Below are 25,202 nucleotides of genomic sequence, written 5' to 3'. Positions count from 1 at the left end.
AATTCAGCGTTTATGAAAATTCATCCCCCGATAGGATTAAAAAGGGGTTGAAAGTTTGGAACGGGAATAATTTGAGTAGGGACTTGAAATTTGTAGGAAAAGAAAATATTAGAAACTATGAAAAATAATTTTAGTGCTTTTGAAAATTCAGTCCCTATATGAAGTGAAGATGAAGTTGTGGGCAACAGCTAGTATAGGTATATTATATATGCATACCTTAGGGTAATTAGAAGTTTTAAGAACTTCCCGTGCATTTCCTGTCGTACGTATCATAATACCGTTGCTTCAATTAAACGTCGAAGCGTGCGCAGTATTAACATACTCATAGGCACAATGTTATTTTTTATAAATATAGCACATAACAATATTACTTTATAAATAACACCCTGACTCCAAGCATAGATACCTGGATAGTAGTCATCAATATTGTAGGGTATAGCGTATGTAATCGTGCATCGACAGGAATACCTACCACCGCACAATATCCGCCGAGCTCATAGCAGCGCAGCGCAAGAGAAGTTTGCACAATTTATCAAATTGAGTTACCGAGGGGCAATATCGCAGAGCGAACGCAATATTGCAGCGCGTGACCGCGTCTGCAATACGCGCTCAATACATCGGCCGGCGCCGGGCCCGGCACGTCCGCCCCCACCGGCCCGTCTTCTAGCTGCCCCGAGCCCCCCACACGCCCGCCCAACTGACCACCTAGATATTTAGCTAACAATGCATCGCCATCCCGCTCCTACTCCCGCTCGAGGCTGCCCTCGACAGGGACACCCGCGCTTGCCTCCGGTCATTGCTATATTTATTGGCGACGCTCATAAGTACGCGGGTCAGGTTATAAGTTTCTACGAAATGAATGGCCGAGGCACGTAGGAGGCGAGCGCCGGTTGCCTTTAACAAGAAAGCACCTCCATCAGAACTTGGCAAGGGGGACGCGCCACCCCACCCGCGCCGTTATATCTAATTAAAAAACAAAAGAATACAGAGCCACTCAGCCTCTTGGCCGACGCCACCGCTTCGAATTTCATACGAAAAATGCAACGGCTGACATAAACAAAATTAACTACGAGAAGAATTGATTTACTTTTTTCAACAATTAACGGAAAGATGTTGGAATAATAAAATTAGTTAAAACCATTTTAAAATGAAAAAGTGGATTAATTAAGTCATAAACGTACTACATCACCTTCCAAATTTATTAGAGTATAAATTCCAAAAAAATCCCTCCAAAATTATTCTATTTATTTACGTCAAGGAAACAGTTTACTGGAGCGTTCCGGTCCGGGCGTCCGGTGTCCGTGCGGTCTAAATTAATCTTATAAATAAATCATCAGACCCATGTGCTCGCCGGCCGTCACAATTCATGCGGCCCGCTCCTATTACAAATACCATTACGGCGTTCGCAGATGACCGCACCGTTTTATAATGCGAAGGCATCGTCCGGTCTCCCTGCAGCCTCCTCAGCCCTCGGCTCGGTCGCCCGCTCCCTTGACCATCGACCGACAATTGTAAATGGCACATAAAATAAATGAATGTGCAGCGGGACTCGCCTCTGCAGCAGACAATATAAATTACGAGCGGACGATTATATTCCGCCGGGAATGAAACGCTTTCTTTCAGATACACTTTACATTGCTCTCTCGTTCGGAATTATATTTTATTACAGACTCTGGAATTATATTGTGTAAATTATTTGTTTTTCGTATTTAAATATGAAATACATATTTGTATGAACTTAAAACAATAGTTATAATGCCCAGAAGGTTCGCTATTTAGCTAGCTGAAGACACGTCACGAATCGCTAAAAATAGGTACATTTTGACATCGAAATGATGTGATTTTATTATCATTCGCGCGTGAATTTAGATCGTACTTGTATTGGCACAATAGAGACACATGAGCGAATGATAAAATAATGACATCATTTTGAGATCCATTGGCCTCATGTCCTATATCGCTTCACTGGGGTTATTAAGTTCACCGGCACCGTCATTTACATCACCAAGTTATCAGCGAGGCACCAAGCTACATAAGTGAAATACATACTTAATAGGAGCAGTTTGAAAGCCGGCCTTCCTTGCCCGAGCTTTGAAGTGAAACGCTAATGCTGCAAGACTAGACAACTCGCTTTGTTCATTTTGCTTGTGTGTTGCGGCGCGGCCTTTGTCGATATATCCAGATTTAGCTTCGATGTTGTCTTTTCCGTACCCAATAGTTAAGAACATTAAAGAGACAAACCACGGTGCCTAGCCAAGATGGCAATCGTTCGCAGAGAAACGAAACGCTATCTGTCTCTATCGCACAAACATGGAAGAGTGATAGAGAGACAGATAGCGTTTCGTTGTCGCAGCGCAAACGATTGTCATCTTGACTATCTGTAATAATGACCATTGCCAAATGATCACAAAAGTCAAATTTTTCGTAGCATATGGCCCTAATCTGAGACATGTGTGACAATGTGCGTGACTTATGATTTCGCCAAACTTGGCGGTTTTCTCTTTATTCTATAACGCAACAAAACTGACTTGTAATTAAACGAAAGGTAACTTATGACTCAAGAGCACTGAAAATACATCCATAAATCCAAAAATTACGTCGGGATCAAGTTGGCCCATATAAGTACAGTGGCAGTGGCAGTGTGGGGCTTAGTCAATTTGTGTAATAATGTCTTATACTCGTAATATTTATTTATTTATTTAAGTAACAACCAGAATTAAACTACAGTCTAATCGAGAAGAGAAGTGTCAACTTTTTATTCTGTGAACCCACCAGCCGGCTCAATTTTATCCGTACATAAAATTCTACTAGCCGCATCTAAAGTCTGCTTGAGGACCGAACCTTTACCCTTGAATTTTATCCCACAAAGAACTAGTGTAAACCGATCTCTTTTAGTAAATAACTATACGGCACACAAACATCAACTTAGAGTGGTCTTGCATGAGTCGTCTCGTACTCATGAAGAAAAACAAAGCAATTCGAACCAATTTGACATTGTATTCCTGCCAATTCATAACTGCCAAAATTGACCTCTCAACTTACAGCGACTACTCGTATAGGCTTTGAATACAGCAAGGCGCAGAGACATAGAAATTAAAAACAAACTAGGTGTTTGTGGGCTTTTCTTCAATTTCCAAAGAAAATGTCTCTAGTTCTTTTTGATTATTAGTTACTATGGATTCCTATGTTTGACATAATCATTAAAAGTCATAATTTAATGAGTGTCAGATCATCATCATAATTCTGAAACTGTTAACTTCTCAGGATTTTCGTAAGGTTATCCTATAGATAGGTTAGGTTACGTTAGGTTTGTTTCATGCCAATCCTGAAAAGTTACGCGTTTCTAATAAAAAAAACAAATTATGACTAGCGAAAATGCGGACAACAATACATTATGACTGAAAACTTTATGGGAAACAATAGAGACCCGTTACTACAATGTTAGTACGGAAACGCAGTACTTTTTTAGGATTCCGTAAAAGGAAAAATCACTTTATTGTCCAAATGTCCGTCCGTCCGTACATCTGCTGGTCAAGACCTTTTCTCGGGAACGCGTGGAGGTATCGAGTTGAAATTAAAACCATATACTCAAGTATACTTGAAGCTGTGAATTTTTTTTTTTATAAATTGACGTATAAAAATATACGGCCGTTAATGCCGCAAAAAAACGTATATTTCGACACTATCAAGGGAATCAAAATGTATAGGGTACTTTCCGTTGATCTAAAACTTTGAAATTTGGCTAATATTAGGTCTAGATACGATATGGATCGGATATGTCAGTGTCAAAACTGACGTTTCTTCAAACAAAAACGTCACTTTTGACACTGACATATCCGATTTAGACCTAATATTTGACGTACCTTAAAGTTCAAATCGGGCCGTAAGTTAAATTTGTACGGAACCCTTGGTCGGTGGGTTTTTAGGGTTCCCTACCCAAACGGGATCCTGTCTGTTTAAGCTTACACGGGCTACATGTTATGTTATAAGTATGTAACTTTATTTTTGAGTGGCATTAACGTGAGACACTTCATTCGGTTCTTGTCTGATTTAATTTTTTGTCTTTTAATTATTTATATAAGAATTCAAGCCTTGGAGACCCTCTACTTATTAAAGATAATTTAATATATTTTTTAGGGTTCCGTAGTCAACTAGGAACCCTTATAGTTTCGCCATGTCCGTCTGTCTGTCTGTCTGTCTGTCTGTCTGTCTGTCCGAGGCTTTGCTCCGTGGTCGTTAGTGCTAGAAAGCTGAAATTCGGTATGGATATATCAATCAATAAAGCCGACAAAGTCGTACAATAAAATCTAAAAATTTAATTTTTTTTAGGGTACCTCCCTACACGTAAAGTGGGGGCTTTTTTTGCTTCAACCCTACAGTGTGGGGTATCGTTGGAAAGGTCTTTCAAAACTAATAGGGGTTTTGTTGAGATATTTTTTGATAAAGTGAATATATTCGGAGATAATCGCTCCGAAAGAAAAAATAAATGTGTCCCCCCCCCTCTAACTTTTGAACCATAGGTCCAAAAAATATGAAAAAAATCGTGGAAGTAGAGCTTAAGAAAGACATTAAATGAAAACTATAGCGGATATGATCAGTTTAGCTGTTTTTGAGTTATCGCAAAAAGTTTTCCCTTCATAGTAAAAAGACTTACTTTAATTAGGTACTGATTATGCAAATTTGCCTATTTGTTTAACTCGCGTGAAAGGTACCGTTTCATCCCTTGGTTAACAATTTACTATACTTTAAGCTCAAGTTTAGCTTATTGTGACGGAAGAGTAACTACGGAACGCTACACTGAGCGTGGCCCGACATGCTCTTGGCCGGTTTTATTTATATTTTATCTCTGACACTTAGAGACTTATACATCTCTAAAGAATTTTAGTATTTGTTGGTTTTATTTTTTTATCATAGTTTTTTTTGTGTAATTTGACATTTAGAGACGGTATACATCTCTAATAAAGTATATATTATTTCATCAATTCCATATTTGTAATTGTTTTTTGTAATTTTTATTGTTTGTAAAAATGGACATGTAAAAGTGCCCCTGTGGCCTATTTGCTGAATAAATGTTTGATATTTGACATTACTAAGACTCCGCTGTAAGTCCGTCTGTCCGTCTGTCACCAGGCTATACCTCATGAACCGTGATAGCTAGACAATTTAAAATTTTACAGATCATGTATTTCTGTTGCCGCTATAACAACAAATACTAAAAACTACGGAACCCTCGGTGGGCGAGTCTGACTCTCACTTGTCCGGTTTTTTTAATGCCCCGTCGGTGGCGAACCAAGGACGCCTCCAACCTGCACCTACTCTCCTTTTTTTGGAGAACCAAATGACATATCACAGTGGAATCCCTTCTTTTTGATTTCTGTTATTTTCAAAAGCATAATCAGTGCTTATATTTGGGTAACTCTCCGAAACTAAGTACTGAACTACCTACTCAAAACGAGTTTAAAACTCACTCTAAATATAAAAAGTAAATAGAAGCACTCTGTATTATACACATATGAATTAAATAAAACGCGTTTAAGTATTTGTACCATACCTACCGTACCAATCTAAAATTGGGTAAATAACATCGTAACCTAAAACTTCACAAAACTAATTTCATTAACTTATTGCCCGTGATGTATCCCCAATAGCATGGAAGAGCTAATGGGAAATTTCCAATAACATCTCATTGATCCTGTAAGTGAAATTTATGGTATAATTAGGGCGGCGGATCGCTCGTTGAGCACATAAAGACTGGGTGACCCTTGGCTCAGATGAAATACAAGTTAGTTTTCATTTGTCATGCACTGAAAGTGGGTCGTTGTTTTTCTTTTATATTACGATAAACAATTAAAATTTGATATTAAATGGATTTGTTGTACAATTTCCATTCTGATATTTAACTCCGCATTCCATAAATCACGATGCTTTTAGCTAAATTGTTAATTGAAAGTACCCTCAAGAAATACGAGTACTATAAAAGTTTATACTTAGTCACGTTTTTTTAAATACACATATATTTTACTTTCCTCGTATTTCGCACCTCGCACCATTTCAGTCTCGGACTATTGGCGCTTTCGCTGCGTTGGAGATTCGAGACTACCTCGAGTGAGTGCCTTTCATCCCTTGATTAACAATCTAGAATTCTAAATTTGCAGAAAGCTTACCGACAGACACGAATTAAATCCTTGTTACGAATATCTTAAGGTAAGTAGGCCAAGTTCAGATGTTATCAGTTATAATCAGATATGTATTTTAAATTATTTAAGTATTAAGCTTAATTTATATATTTATTATTTAGTTATTTAACTTAGAAATATTTACAAAAAATGAACACGCAAAGATGTAAAATAAAGATCAATATTAAAATATCTTGTTGGCAACATTGGTTGTCTTTGTTCAATTCAAATCAGATCATTCATTGCTTACTGGTCGCTAATAAAAATATTTTTATATATTTTTTATATATTATTAAAATATTTTTATATATTTGGCAAACAAGTAAGTAGTCTCCGTAGCCTATGGATGCTTGCAATCCACACCGTCGTTTAGCTCTGGCAACCTTACTCACCGACTGAAACACAACACTATGAGTAGAGTCTAGTGTTATTTGGCTGCAGTTTTTTGTATGCTGGAGGTACTTCCCCAGTTGGCCTCCGCTCTAGATCTGGAATGACATCCGCTGTGCGTTGCCCTACCACACAAAGCAAGATGACATTCACAATACCCATACCTCTCTTTTGGACGTAGTTTAAGGACATATCCGGGTCTATTTGGACGTAGTTTAAGGACATACCCGGGTCCAAATCTAAACTTGCAGTCCACCTTAAGTGTTGCTGAATAAGTTATCAAGTACTTTAAATGTAAAGTGTGGTGATTATTTATGATTGTGGTTCCCGTAGTACGGTACGGTTATCGTACAATTATTACACAAATTGACTAAGACCCACAGTAAGCTCAATTAGGCTTGTGTTGTGGGTACTTAGACAACAACATATATATAATATATAAATATTTTAAAATACTTAAATACATAGAAAACAAACACCCATGACACAAATAATCAAAAACACAAACAAACATGACACAAATGAATCTCCTTACCAGGATTTGAACCCGAGACCACCGGCGTCATAGGCAAGGTCACTAACCACCCGGAACACTACCCACCAGGCCAGATAGGTCGTAAGTTATAAGATTATGTTATAGTTATAATATAGTTATTATTGTGTTATAGTTATAACGGTATGTGCTATTAGGTTCGGCAATTTATTGCCATTTTGCAGGTAGATAGTGACATTATTCCATTACTGTAGAAATGTTAGGACTTTTGCTCAAAAGACTGGTACAAGTATATTTGACACTTCTCTCGTTATGTTAACTTAATACTACCTAAAGTACAGAATCCTGACGAGACCGAAATTTTGTCAGGGTGCAAGGTCAGGGCTATATGACGGATGCATTAACACTTCCCAAACCTAGCTAATCAATTTTGACTGAGTGGCTGAAAATGCGTGTGGTATAACGACATACACGCTTCATTAGGTTTCTTTCAGTGAGCTCGCGTGGCACTTAACTTTACTTAAACTTTATCAAATCTATTTCGTAATCAAAACGCTAGCGTTTTAGCTATGTTGTAACTACTAATATGCCAATCTTGCTCCAGTTTTTCATGAATGGCATCATCTTACCTGTAACAGTGCGGCCAAAACTTGCTTCAATTTTGACGTCAATATTCCCGGAATGAAAACACTTCATCCAATTTTAGTGCTTCATGACACATCTTTAAGACCATAAAGTCGCTAATTAAATTCGCGGTTAATGTCGCATTTTTCCCTTAGAACATTTCTTGACAGCAAAACGCGCACCGGACAGAAACACAATAGAAAAATGACGACAAATGTTTTTTTTTTTTTATTTGTATTTTTATTTTTCGTAATGAAAGCTTTTTAAAGTCAAATATCTAAATATTTTAAAACCCAAGAGTTTTTACTATATTTTTTTTTTTTTATATTTACCTAATCCAGATAGAATTCATGTCCTATAATTAAAACTAGTGGATCTGTGAGCTGTAGACCTCTCCTTAAGCTTAGAAAATATAAAAGTGATAAATACTTACTTCGTTGTATAATATTTATTATAGATATATTATGTTATATGTGGAAAATACAAACTAGTAGAGATATCATCCACAGCGCAGGCTTCGTCAAAAGCATAGATACATAACACACAATGAACTCACAATGGTCTTAAGCGCCATAGACGCTATTGGGCTCTATGCCAATTTCCGCATATTAAAAAATTCCAAAAACTGGATCGACAAAATAATTTGATTTAATCATAGAATCTGGTCACAAAATTTCACGAGGGTCGGTTAACCCATTCAGCGCTAATCACGACACATTGTAATTTCACGAGGGTCGGTTAACCCATTCAGCGCTAATCACGACACATTGTCGTTTTGCCTCTACGAAAGATTTCCTCTGCCATACCGGGAAACCTATGTTATCGGCTACGGCGTAGCGCTACGACTGTGGCTCAGCGGTGATTTTGTTAAGAATTGCGACTTGTACAGGAGAATATCCGGCCATTCGAAAGCAAAATTTATATATATTATTATTAAAACCTTCGCTTACGCTTTAGTCAATTACAATACGCCTGAGAGAGTGACACTTTTTAGACATATAACGTACTTACCTATCGAATTTCGTTATTTTTCATAGCCGGCAGCACACATGCAAATCTAATCTTGCAGTCCTGCACATTCAACTTGTTTGTGTGATTGCGACTAATGAGTTTCAAAACTAGTGTGTTCATATTCGCGTAACAAATGCGACTTTATCGGGACAAATCGCAGACGAAAATGATACGAAATAGATTACTTTTGACGTTTAAAATAACACCTGCACTATCTAGGCTGTCAAAATCTCTGTTAACTTATTTTGGTCTAACTGTACTCTACACTGGTAGTGCTTCAAAATGGAGACTGACGGCCTGATTCTAACTTTAAGATACGTCAAACATTAGGTCTAGGTAAGCGCAAGCGTAGATCTGTTATGGCATCATGTCATGATGACTTCATCAATGTTAATAACCGGCCAAGAGCATGTCGGGCCACGCTCAGTGTAGGGTTCCGTAGTTACTCTTCCGTCACAATAAGCTAAACTGGAGCTTAAAGTATAGTAAATTGTTAACCAAGGGATGAAACGGTACCTTTCACCCGAGTTAAACAAATAGGCAAATTTGCATAATCAGTACCTAATTAAAGTCTTTTTACTATGAAGGGAAAACTTTTTGCGATAACTCAAAAACAGCTAAACTGATCATGTCCGCTATAGTTTTCATTTAATGTCTTTCTTAAGCTCTACTTCCACGATTTTTTTCATATTTTTTGGACCTATGGTTCAAAAGTTATAGGGGGGGGGACACATTTTTTTTTTCTTCCGGAGCGATTATCTCCGAATATATTCACTTTATCAAAAAATGTTTCTTGAAAACCCCTATTAGTTTTGAAAGACATTTCCAACGATACCCCACACTCTAGGGTTGAAGCGAAAAAAAAAATTCACCCCCACTTTACGTGTAGGGGAGGTACCCTAAAAAAAATTAATTTTTTAGATTTTATTGTACGACTTTGTCGGCTTTATTGATTTATATATCCACGCCAAATTTCAGCTTTCTAGCACTAACGACCACGGAGCAAAGCCTCGGACAGACAGACAGACAGACAGACAGACGGACATGGCGAAACTATAAGGGTTCCGTTTTATGCCATTTGGCTACGGAACCCTAAAAACGATTAATAATATTGTAGAGAATTTTATGGAGAACATACTTCTAGACATTTTTATTACAATGAACTTCCGAACAAGATCAAAATACAACTTTTTATTGTATACATTTATATTAGGATACGATTGCATTTCCATTTACTTGTCAGAATAAGTCTATTTTCTTTAAAAAAGCCATTATTATTTTACATAATAGTGTGAGTAGTATACGCTTTTGAATTTTAAAGTTTTTCTTGTCAGGTTCAAGTTTTTTTTGCAGGATTTCTCAAAATTCCCGTTTTATTTCATGATTCTGTTTTCACCGTCATAATCTAGCAGTTATAACTTTCTTGTATATATTACATGCATACGTTCAGCTTGACGAGAAGGCTTAAGTTAATCCAGAATCTCCTTTACAAAACTAAAAATGGGGTATAAACGTGGGGATTGGGGGAAACAGTAACTTTTCGGCGTATTTCTACTTCAATTTATTCTTATTCAAAAAGCTATTTTCATGCCAACTTTCGCGCGTTCTGCCGAATGGGGCCATAGTTGAGGCTAAGGAGACTAGTAGATGGTTAATAATAAGCTCTACAAATATGTCATACTTATTAATTGTCGCTAAACTTCGGTAATTTTAGAGCAATGAAAATAGGTCACTTATGTGTGTTTCGTTGCTATGCACTATTTATATATAGATATTCAGACTTCTTTTTAACGTACCTGCCTGACGCCGTACTTTACTAATATTTCTAAATACACTCGCAACATTGGCACTTTGTCCGTACCAGTAAAGGAAGTATTGGAAAGAAGCGAAAAACTTTACTTTCAGTCACGCCACCGTTCTTTCACTCGGCGCTCGTATTAACGTAACGAGATAGTTCAAATTACTTTTATACATGAACATTGAGAAAACCACGGAGACTAATCACGGATAGAATGAGTCATTCGATATCGCAGACCAGTCATTTGGTCAGTGTCGCAAAACTAATGACACATAATGACGGCCGGGCTAACGGCCGGGGGTGTACTGCTCGGACAACGATAAAGTTAACCTGCATCTATGCAATATAGACTTTGGAGCTATGTGATAAGGGAGATGCTGTATGTAGATTGTAGAAGCGTCAGTCAAGGTTTGTTGGCTGCGAGGGAGGTCTTGTCGGGTCGGTGTTCAGTGCAGTCGCGAGCTCGACCACCTGACCAGCTACGGCTAATTGCTGCTCTCTACGGCGCATAATATCACGTTTTAGAATTGACTTTGATGTGTGTCGTTATGAGGATAAAAAATTTGGCTACTGATAGAAATACATTTTTTGTAATTAAATACATACGTGCATACAGATTTTTTTTTATTGTTATTTGCAATCTTTACATATTGCTACGTTTTGTAAAATTATCGATTAATCAAAAAAACGCCGTGAAAAACTATGATCATTTTTTTTTGTTAGTAAAATTTGGTTTTTAGGGTTCCGTAGCCAAATGGCAAAAAACCCCTTATAGATTCGTCATGTCCGTCTGTCTGTCCGTTTAGGTCACAGCCACTTTTTTCCGAAACTATAAGAGCTATACTATTCAAATTTGGTAAGTAGGTGTATTCTATGAACCGCATTAAGATTTACACACAAAAATAGAAAAAAAAACAATAAATTTTGGGGGTTCCCCATACTTAGAACTGAAACTCAAAAAATATTTTTTCAACAAACCCATACGTGTGGGGTATCTATGGATAGGTCTTCAAAAATGATATTGAGGTTTCTAATATCATTTTTGTCTAAACTGAAGTTTGCGCGAGAGACACTTCCAAAGTAGTAAAATGTGTCCCCCCCCCTGTAACTTCTAAAATAACAGAATGATAAAACTAAAAAAAATATATAATATACATTACCATGCAAACTTCCACCGAAAATTGGTTTGAACGAGATCTAGTAAGTAGTTTTTTTAATACGTGTTAAATGGTACGGAACCCTTCATGGGCGAGTCCGACTCGCACTTGGCCGCTTTTTTATAATCACGTAAGTAAACTAATGTTCCTCAAAATCTAATGGTTACATCTAATAATATCATGCTTATTTTGTTAAGGTGCCGTACGTCCAGAGAGCGGAGTTTTGGAAAAATCATACTGCTTTTTTAGATAACAATATAGTTGCCAAAAATTTAATTAGCAATCTTGAGGATTTTCTCTAGAGACTTCGGCAGTGCGAATCCTGTTTTTTTGACTTTTGCTCGATAGAAAAAAATCACGAACTTAGGTCTAAAACGCACTTTAAAATTTTACAACAATTTGAGCACAAAAACTTTTAAGAAAATTGCTTCTATAAATGCGCATTTTTATTTTAGAGAGAACTCAGCGATTCCCTTTTTTTTTTAATGTACAACTAAATAAAATTTCAACAACATGATATCCGTAGTCCCGAGCAAGCACATCCATCTCGCTCACGCTTACGCTCAGTGAGAGTGAGAGAACACCTACAGGCCATGACGATGGCCATTTTTTTATGAGGCTAAATAATTATAAGATCGCAGATCAGTTTTTTTATTTTATATAAAGATAGGCAGGCGTTTGACCACGATCTCACCTGATGGTAAGTGATGATGCGGTCTACGGTGGAGCACGCTTACCTATGAGATACCTATTTACCCTAGCCTTGAAGAGACCCAGAATGTACGCATGCGGAAACACAGACTCGGGCAGAGCATTCCACTCCTTGGCAGTTCGCATCAGCGGCGTAGCGTGTGCTCTTGCCGCCCGGGGCCCATCGGAAATTTGCCGCCCCGTTTATAATCGACATTAGTTAATAGATAAGAATAAGTTCCGTAAAAATTTTAAAATACAAAAAATAAGTAAAAAAACTAAAACTCGACTACTAAAAATCGGGCTCTAAAAATCAACGTAAAAAATTATGAAAAAAAATCTCATCTGAAATAATCACACAGAAAATGCTTTATATTTATCATCTTTTAGATCAGTGGTGGGCAATCTTTCTTCATAGGGGGATTTTTTTACGAAATTTAAGAGAAGGGCCAGAATTGCAGTAAAACTGAATTTTGATTTGCGATTATCCTGGGCCAATGCCATATACTAAATATCATAGACTGTCGGCGGGCGGGATAAAATCCTTTCGCGGGCCGTACTTGGCCCACCACTGTTTTAGATAAAGAAATACAACAAAACATATTTTACCTACTAAATTTTGTATACAATGTGTGAACAAGTAACCAGACAGATTTAACCTCGCATTCCTGAGGTCATAAGGAGCAAAAAATGTTGGGTGACTTTTGGTTAAATTTGGCAAAAAAAAGTGTGGGTATGTTTTGTGCATACGACATGCCATTTATTTTTATTTGCGAGTTTCCTTTAAAACTTTAATGTCTGTCAGTAAGTATCTACCTATGTCTAAACCAAGTCACATAGTACCAGCGTCGCAGCCATAAAGGCGTTTTTTACTGAGTTATTTTATTACCTAATACAAAAACATATCCCATCAAAAACATTTTCATATAAAATGTTGCCAAGACGAAACCATAAGCCTCGCACTGTCAAAAAGTTATCAGATCTCTTGTAGAGCCAAGCTTCTGATAACTCTACAAGCCCGAACTTTATGTAAGTTACTTATGACAATCTTCCATGATTCATCCCCACAATTGCCATTATCTGTATAACAAGACTGAATTTAGAAAACTTGGTATGATATTTTAGTCCCTAAATGCGGTCAAGAATACACCTTTAAAATCTGTCAGGTTACTCATTCCCACGGTGTATATTTAATATTCACAAACATATTTAAAGGGCAGCCGTGGTATGCTACGGTCATAAGCTTTAAGGTAAAAGTAAATGATTAGTTCAGATAAGATTTTTTCTTGTTTCATATGTTTTAGAGCGCGATTTTCAGTAGTCTGGTTTTAGTTTTTGAACTTATTTTTTATTTAATTCATTTTGGGGTTATCATTTCGTGATTAATTATTTACATTCATTTTACATTATTTTTGTGCGAGGGCGCCTTAACATATTCACTGCCGGGAACCCACCTGGTGGGCGCTCGTGAACTTTGTTCAGATGCCGGACAACCCGCTGGGCGGGTTGTTTTGTACGCAGCTATAGACCACCGGTTTCTGGGGTAGTGCGCCGTTTTTGTCTGGCAGTGAATGTGTTAAGCAGCAGCGCACGCAAAGCACCCAGTACCTACGTCAGGCTACGCCCGATGCTTTTACCATGATCGTGACAAATACTATTAAGTACTTATAAGTTCATTGGCATGAGGGCGCTGAGAGCGCCCGGTACCCGAACGCACGCGGCGCGCCACGTAAGTACGTACGTACGTCGGGCTATGTACGACTTTTTTAGAATGAAGGCGCCGACGGCACCCGGAATTAAATGACGCGCAGAGGGCGCTGTGTTCAATTTGATGTGACGTCATATAACATATAGCTAGCGGACGGACGGAGCGGGTAAGCTCTGCGGTGGCTCCGAACGCCGGACTCCGACAACGTTGGACTGCCCCTGGGCTACAATCGCGAAAATCTAAGTTCGTCAATTGCGGACATTTTTCTCTGTCACTCTAATTACGTCTTAGTGAGAGTAAAAGAGAAAGAACCCCGCAATTTGCGAATTTGGTTTTTTGCGGTAGGCCCCCTCGCCTAACGCCGTTCGTTCCCGCTGTGCATTGGCGCGTTTCGTGGCGCGATTTGAAAATGTTGAATTCTTAATTTTATATTTTTTTTAATACCGTGTTTGCCGCCCCCTCTCATGTTCCGCCCGGGGCCATGGCCCCCCTAGCCCCCCCCTCGCTACGCCACTGGTTCGCATACGGAATGTTGAAGCAAAACGCTTCGTGCGTATTTGTGGAATACTTACCATGAAGCGATGCCGGAGTGACGATTGTCTGGTAGTCCGATGGTGAAATGGGGACGGAGGAATAAGGTTGTGCAGTTCCTCGGCACACTCTCCGAAATGTATCCTGTAAAATAACGTTAGGCTGGCAACCTTGCAACGATGCTTCAGACTTTGGAGTCGAGCATTCGTCAGATCGTCATCATTAATGATTCTCTTGGCTCTCCTCTCGACTGACTCGAGCGCCTCAAGCTGGTATTTTGCTGAACCATTCCACAGATGTGAACCTGCCTGAAGTTGAGTTTCGAAGTCAGCGAGATTCCGAGAAGCTCAAGATGGTCGGTTATCGGATGGGATACATTTCGGAAAGTAGGAGTCAGGTGGAATGGACTCCGTTTGGCGGAGATAAGACACGCCTGAGTCTTACTGGCATTGAACGAGACCAAATTGGCTTCACCCCAATCCGAGACTGCCTTTAGTGATAGGTTCATGCGTAACATTAAATCATCCATCTGAAACTCGCTTTTTGGATATTTTTCGCTTCTCTTAGCAAGAATTAGAGGTTATTTACTGGGGGTGTAGGGGGTATTACTGCAATGTTCTGCTGCCAGAGTGCAGCACTAGTACCTATCGTAAACCATGGAGTAACTTATACATACTGTGCCTTAAACTGATTTTTGACAAGTTTTTATTTCACAGATAATAAAATATGATATTAATACATCAAGGCGGTTTGTTTACAAACGGCCTACCGGGAAACGCGAAAATCAAAATTTAGGTATCTGCCTCTTTGTCGCTCGAATGAGCAAGAGTGATAGAGAGGTTAGATAACGAAATTTCGATTTGCTTGCTTCGCGGCACACCCTAATATTGTGATGGATTGTGGTAGTGGCGCTCCCTACGCAGAGTTTCGCGTAATATTCCCTATTAGTTACACGATTGGACTTCTCCAAGATATTCTTCTAGACTGCAAACTTAGGTCAAGGGTGCTTGACACGAACTTTGTGCTTGAAATTATTAAAATACATACGCATGTACAAAACATGACTTACATAAACTTGTTGGTATTCTATCTATTTCTGAATAATTGAGGTAAAATTATCTTTTTTCATAGAATCAGGAGTTGAGCATTAGAGTTGAAAACGTTCAACAAACCTATTTGGTACCGTAGGTATTTATTCGGTTTTTCAACATCACAATATAAAAAAGGCCCTTGAAAAGTGGCACTCCCAAAGATGGGAAAATCCATTTTCACCACACCAGCTCGCAAAAGTATCGTATAGAAAACCAGTACCGGGAGCACTCCCTACTTGAAACCCTGGCAACGCTCAAGATTCCACTTTTCGAACAACTCGATACGCTCGGATATCAATATGAGCACAAGAGGTTAACAACAACTTTGCCCCCTTGTATAACAAATAACTATTTCTGCCTTGTTATATATACGAAAAGTGAATTTTACAATCAATTGAGATAAAAAATACAGACACTAAAAGCATATAATATAATCGATAGTTTAATTACTAGCTAAATATAAACGAAAAAATTGATACTTTAATATTTTTACTTTCGGCCCGATTTGAAGATCATGAAAAAGGATCTTGGAAAGATCTTTAGAAGATCGATAACTAAACGACATGTTAAAATTGATGTTTATTTCGATTCCGCTGTGATCCCAATAAGATCTATCTACGATATTTCTAGCGTCAAAGTGATATTGGTTGCCCGAATTGAGCCGCTTCTGTCAATTATTCGACATACAAACGATATCTAAATGAGAACTTATCTAAACCAGAACCTATCGTTATCGTATCTTTCTTCGTATCGTTTCTTCGAATCGGGCCGTTTATCATTATTCCAGATATGCGAGCCTCAGAACAGTTCCTGTTCGCGTCCGCGCGCAAGATCACGCGCACGCGCCGCCCCGCCCACGATGCTCCCATTATTGCGCACACGTCTAGAAATTGATGCCAAACCACCGCACCGTTAGCTAGGACAGGTTATTGAACATCACTTATATCTGCTTCACTTTCATATCGATTTCCAATTAATCACGTCTTCTAGTCTGTAATTGTCTCATCCTGCTTTACGTTGCAGTACCTGCAACTGTTATAAGATTATAATAATTATAATAATTGATCCCCGAATGCCCCTTAAACTTAAGGGGAAAATCTACAGGACGATCGTGAGACCTGTTGTAATGTATGGATCAGAATGCTGGTCGACGAAAGTGAGGGATGAAAGAAGAGTGCACGCAGCGGAAATGAGAATGTTGAGACCGATGTGTGGAGTGACGCGAAAGGATCGGATTAAGAATGAGTATATATGGAGAAGTTTGAAAGTAGCACCGGTAGCGGAGAAGATAAGGAGTGGTAGGTTAGCGTAGTATGGGCATTTAATGAGGAGGGATGAATAATAATAAATAATAATGCCATATAGGAAAAAGAATGTTAGGAATGAACGTTGATGGACGGAGAGCGAATGGTAGACCCAAAAAACGATGGATGGATTGTGTGAAAGAGGATATGAGAAAGAAAGGAGTGAGTGCTGAAGTGACGAAACATAGAGGAGAATGGAAGAGAAAAACATGTTGTGCCGATCCCATATAACGAGATAAGGATAATGACAGGAGGAAGAAGAATATTTATTATAATTACTAACGTAAAAACGTCATATAAAACAAATCTAGAAAGCATGTCTTAAAAAAAGACCACAAAAACAGGTACCTACATTTTCTTGGATAGGATACCTAACAATTTTATCAAAGAGAAACCGTGACCGTTTCTAGCAGTCCCCATTTTTCTCTGTGGATAATAATATTATAGAATACGTTTTACGCAATTTGATGTTTGTATTAACATCTACGACTCCACGTTATTGATTTGATTAATGCATTTTATAAAGTATTTTAAGAAATATGAGCTTTTAAAAATGTGAAAGTATGGAGTTTCTTAATTTTTTCCCTCGTAACTCTTATAATAATCGAAAAAAGTCAAGCAAAGGGGCATAGCTATGGTTAGTATACAATAAATTGTTTAAAAATATTTACCATATTACTAATATCCAAGGATGAAAATAAGGACTACCTACGTTTGGATGGAGATGCAGTCGTCCACTATCCTCATAACACGTGAGGGTTTGAGGTATTTCCTTTACTTATCTTAGTTTTCTTCAGCTTTAGATCTATATTTTTGAGATTATCTACTGTGCAGAACTTTTACTTAAAACATCCATAGGCGTCCTCACGCATTTAAGGCATTTTCAATTCAACTTGTTCCTTAAAGCGCGACTTACACTCCTGACAAAATGACCTGATGAATGATGAATGAATGAATGATGAATGAGGTTTGACATTGACCGTCAGTTTTTTGACGATTACTAACTGGCCGTTAATGGTACACAGTTAAGTGAAAACGTTACATATAACTTTTTTTTGTAAACGATACCTAAATAAGGAGAGGGCCTTACCTTGTGTTTTTATCCAAATATAGTAGATCATATTTTTCCCACAGCGCTACTTAAGAATGATTATAATATCTGGCAATATACCTATATTAAGTGATAATTATCTTGCGTGTCAGATCTTTTGCATGCGGCAAACACGTGAAATGTCCGTGATTCGTGTAAGCATTAGAAAGTGAAGTATACTATTATCGATTGGAACTGCACAAATGATTGCGATAATTCCATTTCAGACGGCGCGTGCACCGACTTTAATCCAATTGCACTTTTCTACTCGTATTGCGTTAAGCGAGTAATCAAAGTAATGAAAAATAATTTCGATATACGTTAATAAATATAACATAATTTTGTGTCGTCTAAAACTTTATGTTGTACTATCGTCATACATCAGTGATTCTCGGAACGTCCTACTGTCCAATAAACCTCCAAGGATAGAGTTTATTCTATGATTAGATCACGAAATAAGGACGATTTCAAATTATGTATTTCTTCATTAGTAAGTAGGTACCTATACTAGTACTATTGCTGAGTCAGATATTGTTTACTGAAACAAATGCTTTGAATTTTTATCACCCACGAACACCAATGTTTTAGATGCACTGGTTTCTCTTATGAGTATAAATACTTATGTTCAGTTTCTCTTGATTGTGCGGGCATTCGATATGTCATGTGGTCGAGCACGCCACTCGGTGAGGATTTATAACGCTGTCGTGCATGTGCAGTCGTCTCTGCTTAGGCACTCGTGTTGCTATTTATAGCTGCAACTAATAGTAGTTACCACTAAGCCAGTGTTGTTCGATTGAAGTCAACAATCAACGTCGGCGACGAACTGTAAAGTTTTCATATCGAGATTTTCGAGGACTAACAGACTTGCAACCACTTCATGACAATTGCTATTTAGGCACTATTGATATCCCTCCTGCGTTTGTATATTGGCAACATTTTTGAAATACTAACTACCTAAGGTATACAAAACCAAATAAAATAAAATAAATTACTTTGGCTACTACATCGGCCCATAGGTATGGGTGGCCACTGTTAGGCAAGTCTACCCCTAAACACCTACCTTGTAACTATACTTTCTGGTAACTAAGTTAATAAAACGTAAGTATGTTATACTATACCGTTTAAATTTATAAATGAATACTCGTGTCCTTTTATAAAACCAACGTACCAAGCAGCCCTTCCAAACACAATCAAAACCTTTCAATTCCCTGTGATATGCCGACATATTCAATTAGGAAGTTCCTTTCTGATGGTTAAAATATCCGTTGAAATAAGGTCGTGTATATCAGTCATGTGTGGAAGGTGGGAGCGGCCGGGACGTGTGCCGGGCTAGAAATGAAATTGATGAACTTTTCTCGAGCAATAATGGCTTTGGCACGTACCAACATAATTCCCGACAAAACTTCCGCGCAGAGACCCGCCCCGCTGCTGCAGGGTTGCTACTCTCGCCGTACCGACGAAATTATTTAAAACTCCATTAGAAAGCCTGTTTAACATTATAAGTGTGTAGAAGATACATACTGCGGTTTATAAGGATTACGATGACCGAGACTTATTATATTGATATATTTACCTACCAATGCACATACAATGCTGCTTAACTTCATTAAGTACGAAATCGTTGTAATTATGATACCTATTCGTTTCTTAAAAAATAATTGTGTTATACATATTACTACTAAAATTTTTATAAATCTAAAGGTAAGTTGATTCAGCCCTGTTTCAAAGGACAGCGGACGGTGGAGAGGCGGGCGAAGAAGGGAGCGTATATCCAATATAAGAAGAGAACAAAATAGGTTTATGTCGGATACTTTGACCATTCGCCCGTAAAGTAACTTCGCTCTACGCTACGAGTGACGTCCGCAGCCTCATATCCTGCCTCACGTGCGGCCCGGCAGCTTACATATAAGATGAAACATAGTAACGACCAAATCATGTTGAACATCAATAACTTTTAATTACTACTACGTACTTCGTTTTGTTTTGGTGACGTTATCGAGGCCTTAAAATGTTTTTCGTTATTTTAGCCAACAAACGTTTACATAATATGGCGGCATTGCAGCTATGTAATGATGGACACAATGTAAGTGGATAATTTACGATAATAGTATGAGCAAGCCGCTATTACGGCTCATCCATCAGTAATCTCGAGTCAGTCAGGCGGCGGTTGGCCTAATTCGAGGCGCAGATGGACATCAAGTATTGAAGCCCGCAGATTGTAGGCGACACCTACATCTAGCACCAGCTTATATTAGCTGACAGGTGCCCAGACAGGTGCCGAGGTCTCGAGGGAAGACGGCTGTCGCGACTAGGTGTATCGGTGTGATGCCGGACCTCGATATATCCTACCATAACTAATAATTAATGACGCTTACATTAGATGCGCCACTTATAGACTGCTGGAGCACTTTTAATCATATTCCGCATTGTTGATCTGATTATTTTACGCGACAATTACAAAAAAAATCCGTATACTCCAGGATGGGTATCATTTCCTAGCCTAAATTTTAAGTTGCAAAATACGAGGTATAGAGAATGAGACGCTGTACACAGGCCGCCAGCGCACCGCTTAATCAGCGCTGGACCGCCCGCCCTATATTTGCGTATGCAAAGAGACGCCAGCCACATTAACGATGCCATATAGCCAGCGTAGCGTGCAGCGATTGGGCAAACACATATCTGCATTATAAACAGCAGTCCGGGCGCACAAACGCGCTCTGTGGTCGGCCTTTACCGGCGCTAGACTAATCAACGAGCTGACCTTCCGCAGCCGAACAAACGCTGCGCCGCGTCACACCGCTGCAGCGCTCTCGTCGCTGGAAAATAGCTCACTAGTCCACTCATCTATTCATTTGTAATTAGGCAGCGTTCCTAACTACTTGTTTTGTTACTATATACACATCAACTACCATACTACACACACCCGCGTACCCACTAGCAAACAGAACATAGTAGATAACCTTCGCATTGAATAAACAAAATCAAGAGCAAGCCTAGCGTGAAAAGCAATAAATCGCATTACCTCGATGCGCAATAAGGCAGAAAAGATCATAACAAGCTACGTCCTGCACCACTATGCGTGCATGTGCAGTGAATCGATTAAAACTTTCTACTTTCCACGTTCGTATCCAGTGCACCCACATTAACGGAAAATCTCGACACATTTCTCGGACTCCTCTCCACTAGAGCGAATAAAGAAAGCGGGTTAATACAATCAATTAAAGTACGTATTAAACCAGCCTCGTGAGGTATAAACCCATCCATCCCGGAACTATCACAAAATTCAAGATAGCTAAAAAGTCTATTCCTCTACTAAAGTTACTTATAGCATCATAATTTTACCGGTAGAAATAGTGAAATTATTTAGTTATAGGATGTTGCAGTGAGTGCATAATTGCAAGTAACGTTAACAACGTTTTAATTACTGCACTGACAGTGAACGCCCCATATCTGTACAGTGCCGTTATCATGTCTAACATTGCATGCTTATCAAACATCGCTTATTATATTATGCACTGTTAGATGCTTTTCAGATTTTATTATTGAAGAATTACTGCAAGAAAAGTATGTTATTAAGTAATTCGGTAGTTTTTACAAAAAAAAATTAATTCTTCTATAATCTTTCGAATTCTTCAATAATAAAGTCTGGGTGTTAACCCAGACTGTCCGGAAAATGAAACCATATTCAGTGTCATGTTTTTTATTATCTCTTACATCACTTCCACAATTATTTAACTTTAAACATATAACCGTAGTCACGAATAAATAAATTACACTAAATAATTTATTGACATAGATTTGACAACGAGAGCGGACGACCAATCGTCTTAGTAGGATGTCCATAGCATGGACGGTACTTTGGTTTGAGGTTTTTGTGTGGGCGAAGGCGCGGCGGGTCAGGGCGGGTGAGACGGGGCGCGGGCTACGCGCTGGCGGCAGCGGTGGACGTCGTCTGCTCGCCGTAGTATCGGTATGGGTCCACCGCGCTTGCTTTCGCTGGCCTCACCACGTACATATTCCGCCTTCGAATTAAAGACTAGAATTGAAATATAAAGAATTATAAAACATTATATCAAATATAATACCTACACCGTGGCCTGGTTTAAACAAAAGAAATTTTAAAGGTGTAATCTTGGCCACATTAATAGACTAAATTGTCATACAAAATTTTCTGAAATCGGTCTTGTTTTAGAGATAATGACAATTCTTGTAAAAATTTGTTTTTGTAATAACTTAGTGAAAAACGCCTATTTGCTGCGACATTAAAGTTTTAAAATAAACTCGCAATTTGTATTTGTAAATTTAAAAAACTTTACTTATTCGTAGTAATGTTTTTTTTTTCTCCAAGATGTTAAAATAAATAACGTGTCGTGTGCAGAAAACGCAAAAAAAATCGGCAGAAAATTTGACCAAAACTCATATACTTATTTTTGCTCCTTCTGATCTCAGGATTGCGTGGTTTAAATCTATCGGGTTTTACCAGTCAACGGTGTATACCTATTACGAAAATATTTTTAAAAATATGAGATATTATTTGGATTACCGCTCACGATTTGCACAAAATTTTACGCCTTCCCTGTCTAGAAAGTGGGAGTTCTGTCGATAATTGCTTTTTTTCAGTCCTGGGGGCCTAGCCAAGATGCCAATCGTTTGCGCCGTAGCGAAAGAAAAGCTGATGTCTCTCTGTCGCAGTTATATGGAACAGTAATAGAGAGAAATTACCGTTTCGTTCGCTACGGCGCAAACGATTGGAATCTTGGCTAGACCCTCTGGAATCCGTAAAAATGAGACAAATTTACTGCTTACTTACTAGTATAACAATATGTTTTTTATTTCACTTCGAGAGGTATAAATAATTCTGTTAAAAATACCCAACACCAGATCAGCAATCAGGATACACACAAATCCATTCCACGTCCAGTAGATATTTATAATCGCTTAAAATATGTGTTTATTGTTAGTATTACCTATGATGTCCATCAGCGTGCACTTGGAAGGTAGTTTCGCCGGGGGCGCCGTCGTGGCTGAAGAGTTTCTTCAGGGCGATGATACCGGCTATCGTGAGCGCGACCTTGCTGGCGATCAACGCCTTGCCAGCGATGGCTGCCAGCGTCTTGAGGGCGATGCCTCCCACCACGCTTACGGTGGTGAAGATACCGAGCAGCAGGTAAGGGAGCACTTTCTTGCCTAAATCACAATTTAAAAATTCATGTGAGAAGCACAAATTTATTTCAAATCAAATCCACCTTATGTATGCTTGATTATTGAACTCACCTCTGCCTCTACCCTCCGAAGCCAAGTCCATCGAGATGGTGTGCGAGTTCATCAATTGCTCGAATTTAGTGCGCAGAGCCATATCGAGCTTGTCTTCCGTGGACATGCCAGGGAAGAAGCGCGGCTCCGCGACTGCCGCGGGAGCGTCCGCCTGCTTCACCAAGGTGAGCCCGTCCGCGAGCTGCACGCTCTCCTGTACAATACAACAAAACATTACAATACACTCTTATAGCACATCACGGTATTTTGAGCACTTAGTTCACTTTTCACCTGTTCCACGGCCCGTGTGAGGGCGTGCAGGGCTTTGCCCTTTAAGCACATCGTCAGGTGCTTTTGCGCACTGCAATCGTCATAAACTTTCTGCAAAACGGCGAACTCTGCCGAAGGCCACCACGAGCTCTCTTCGGCTCTTCCACTGTCGATTTCGTTTTGTGCATAATCCTCGGCATCCATCCGGCGGGATCTGCGGGGTCCGTGCACGTGGCCAAAGGCGACAGCCACACAGATAACTGACACGACGGCTATCCGAAAAGCGGAACACATTTTGTTATTTTGACGTATGTTCACACACTGCACTAATAACTAGAAATCAACGTCTGCGAGGGTGGTCTATCGGCAACTGACAGCCGGAGGAGCGGGTGCGAGCTTATAACCGCGCGCCACTTCGCCGTCGAGCACCACCAAACATCCGCCATTCCGCACCAATTCTCCCGCACGCGTACTTACGTAACTGAACTTGAAAATGATCGAGAAATATTTTCCAAGTGAATTTCTCCGATAGAATGCTTGGCAAAAAGCAAGACTTATATCTACATCTCGTGTAGTAGATCGCGTTTGAGTGTGTACGAAGAATATAATTACATACAGGTAAGTTGGCGTGCACTACGAGGTTCGTTCAATCCTCCGTTTCACTCATGGCCTACCGATTTCAGATTACATGAATATACCATCGAGTCATACTTCAATCGATCGGTATCATGCGCTTACGCGGGGTGGGAAGTGGATTTCCGGCACCAGGCGGCGCGTGCCCGAGGCGCCTGCGGCGCGCGGCCGAGGACGTACGCGTTCCAAACGTTACATACGTATAAGGAAATGTATCTGTTATCGACAAAAAGAAAGTAAAAGCCATAGGGAATCGAACCGTGTCGGCGGATTCACCCATTAATACTAACGCATTATCGTTAAGCTATACTTATTCAGGTTTCCGTAAGAATTGTCATTAACTACTTAGATAGATATAGGTAAATCATCAGTGGAACAACTCCCTTTGTGGCTTGTTATAGCGTTGCATTTCTGGGGGTTCCGTAGCCAAATGGCAAAAAACGGAACCCCTATAGATTCGTCATGGCCGTCTGTCTGTCCGTTTATGTCACAGCCACTTGGTAAAATGTGTGCCCAACCCCCCCCCCCCCCCCCCCACCCCCATCCCTGTAACTTCTAAAATAACAGAATGATAAAACTAAAAAAACATATGTGATGTACATGGGGTATCTAGGAATAGGTCTTCGAAAATGATATTGAGGTTTCAAATATAATTTTTTTCTAAACTGAATAGTTTGCGCGAGAGACACTTCCAAAGTGGTAAAATGGTTCCCCCCCCCCCCCCCCACTGTAACTTCTAAAATAACAGAATGATAAAACTAAAAAAAAATATATGATATACATTATGCAAACTTTCAACGAAAATTGGTTTGAACGAGATCTAGTAAGTAGTTTTTTTTTTAAGACGTCATACGGTACGGAACCCTTCATGGGCGAGTCCGACTCGCACTTGGCCGCTTTTTATTGTGCTTTACATATTGACATATTGAGGAAATAGATGCATATAGCGCAACACGATAACAAATTGACGAAATGTATTGCCG

General features: G+C 39.1%; 1 protein-coding gene across 2 annotated transcripts; it reads right to left on the bottom strand.

Moving 5' to 3' along the window:
* Nucleotides 1-21,667: 21,667 nt before the first annotated feature.
* Nucleotides 21,668-24,738, bottom strand: LOC133518325 (uncharacterized). Of its 2 annotated transcripts, none has more exons than XM_061851995.1 (4): nucleotides 23,608-24,738; nucleotides 23,338-23,530; nucleotides 23,031-23,250; nucleotides 21,668-22,099 (listed from the first exon to the last, which is right to left on the bottom strand). In XM_061851995.1, the coding sequence occupies exons 1-4, from the start codon at nucleotides 23,878-23,880 to the stop codon at nucleotides 22,093-22,095; spliced, it is 693 nt and encodes a 230-aa protein (XP_061707979.1). In that variant the 5' UTR covers nucleotides 23,881-24,738; the 3' UTR covers nucleotides 21,668-22,092. The 2 variants fall into 2 exon arrangements, with proteins under 2 accessions (XP_061707979.1, XP_061707978.1); XM_061851994.1 differs by having other exon boundaries at nucleotides 21,668-22,085.
* Nucleotides 24,739-25,202: the final 464 nt, after the last annotated feature.

This window comes from Cydia pomonella, chromosome 5 (assembly GCF_033807575.1).
Source record: "Cydia pomonella isolate Wapato2018A chromosome 5, ilCydPomo1, whole genome shotgun sequence".
Classification (NCBI taxonomy): domain Eukaryota; kingdom Metazoa; phylum Arthropoda; class Insecta; order Lepidoptera; family Tortricidae; genus Cydia; species Cydia pomonella.
The sequence above is the reverse complement of the archived record's forward strand: the minus strand, read 5'-3'. Positions and strand labels throughout refer to the sequence as shown.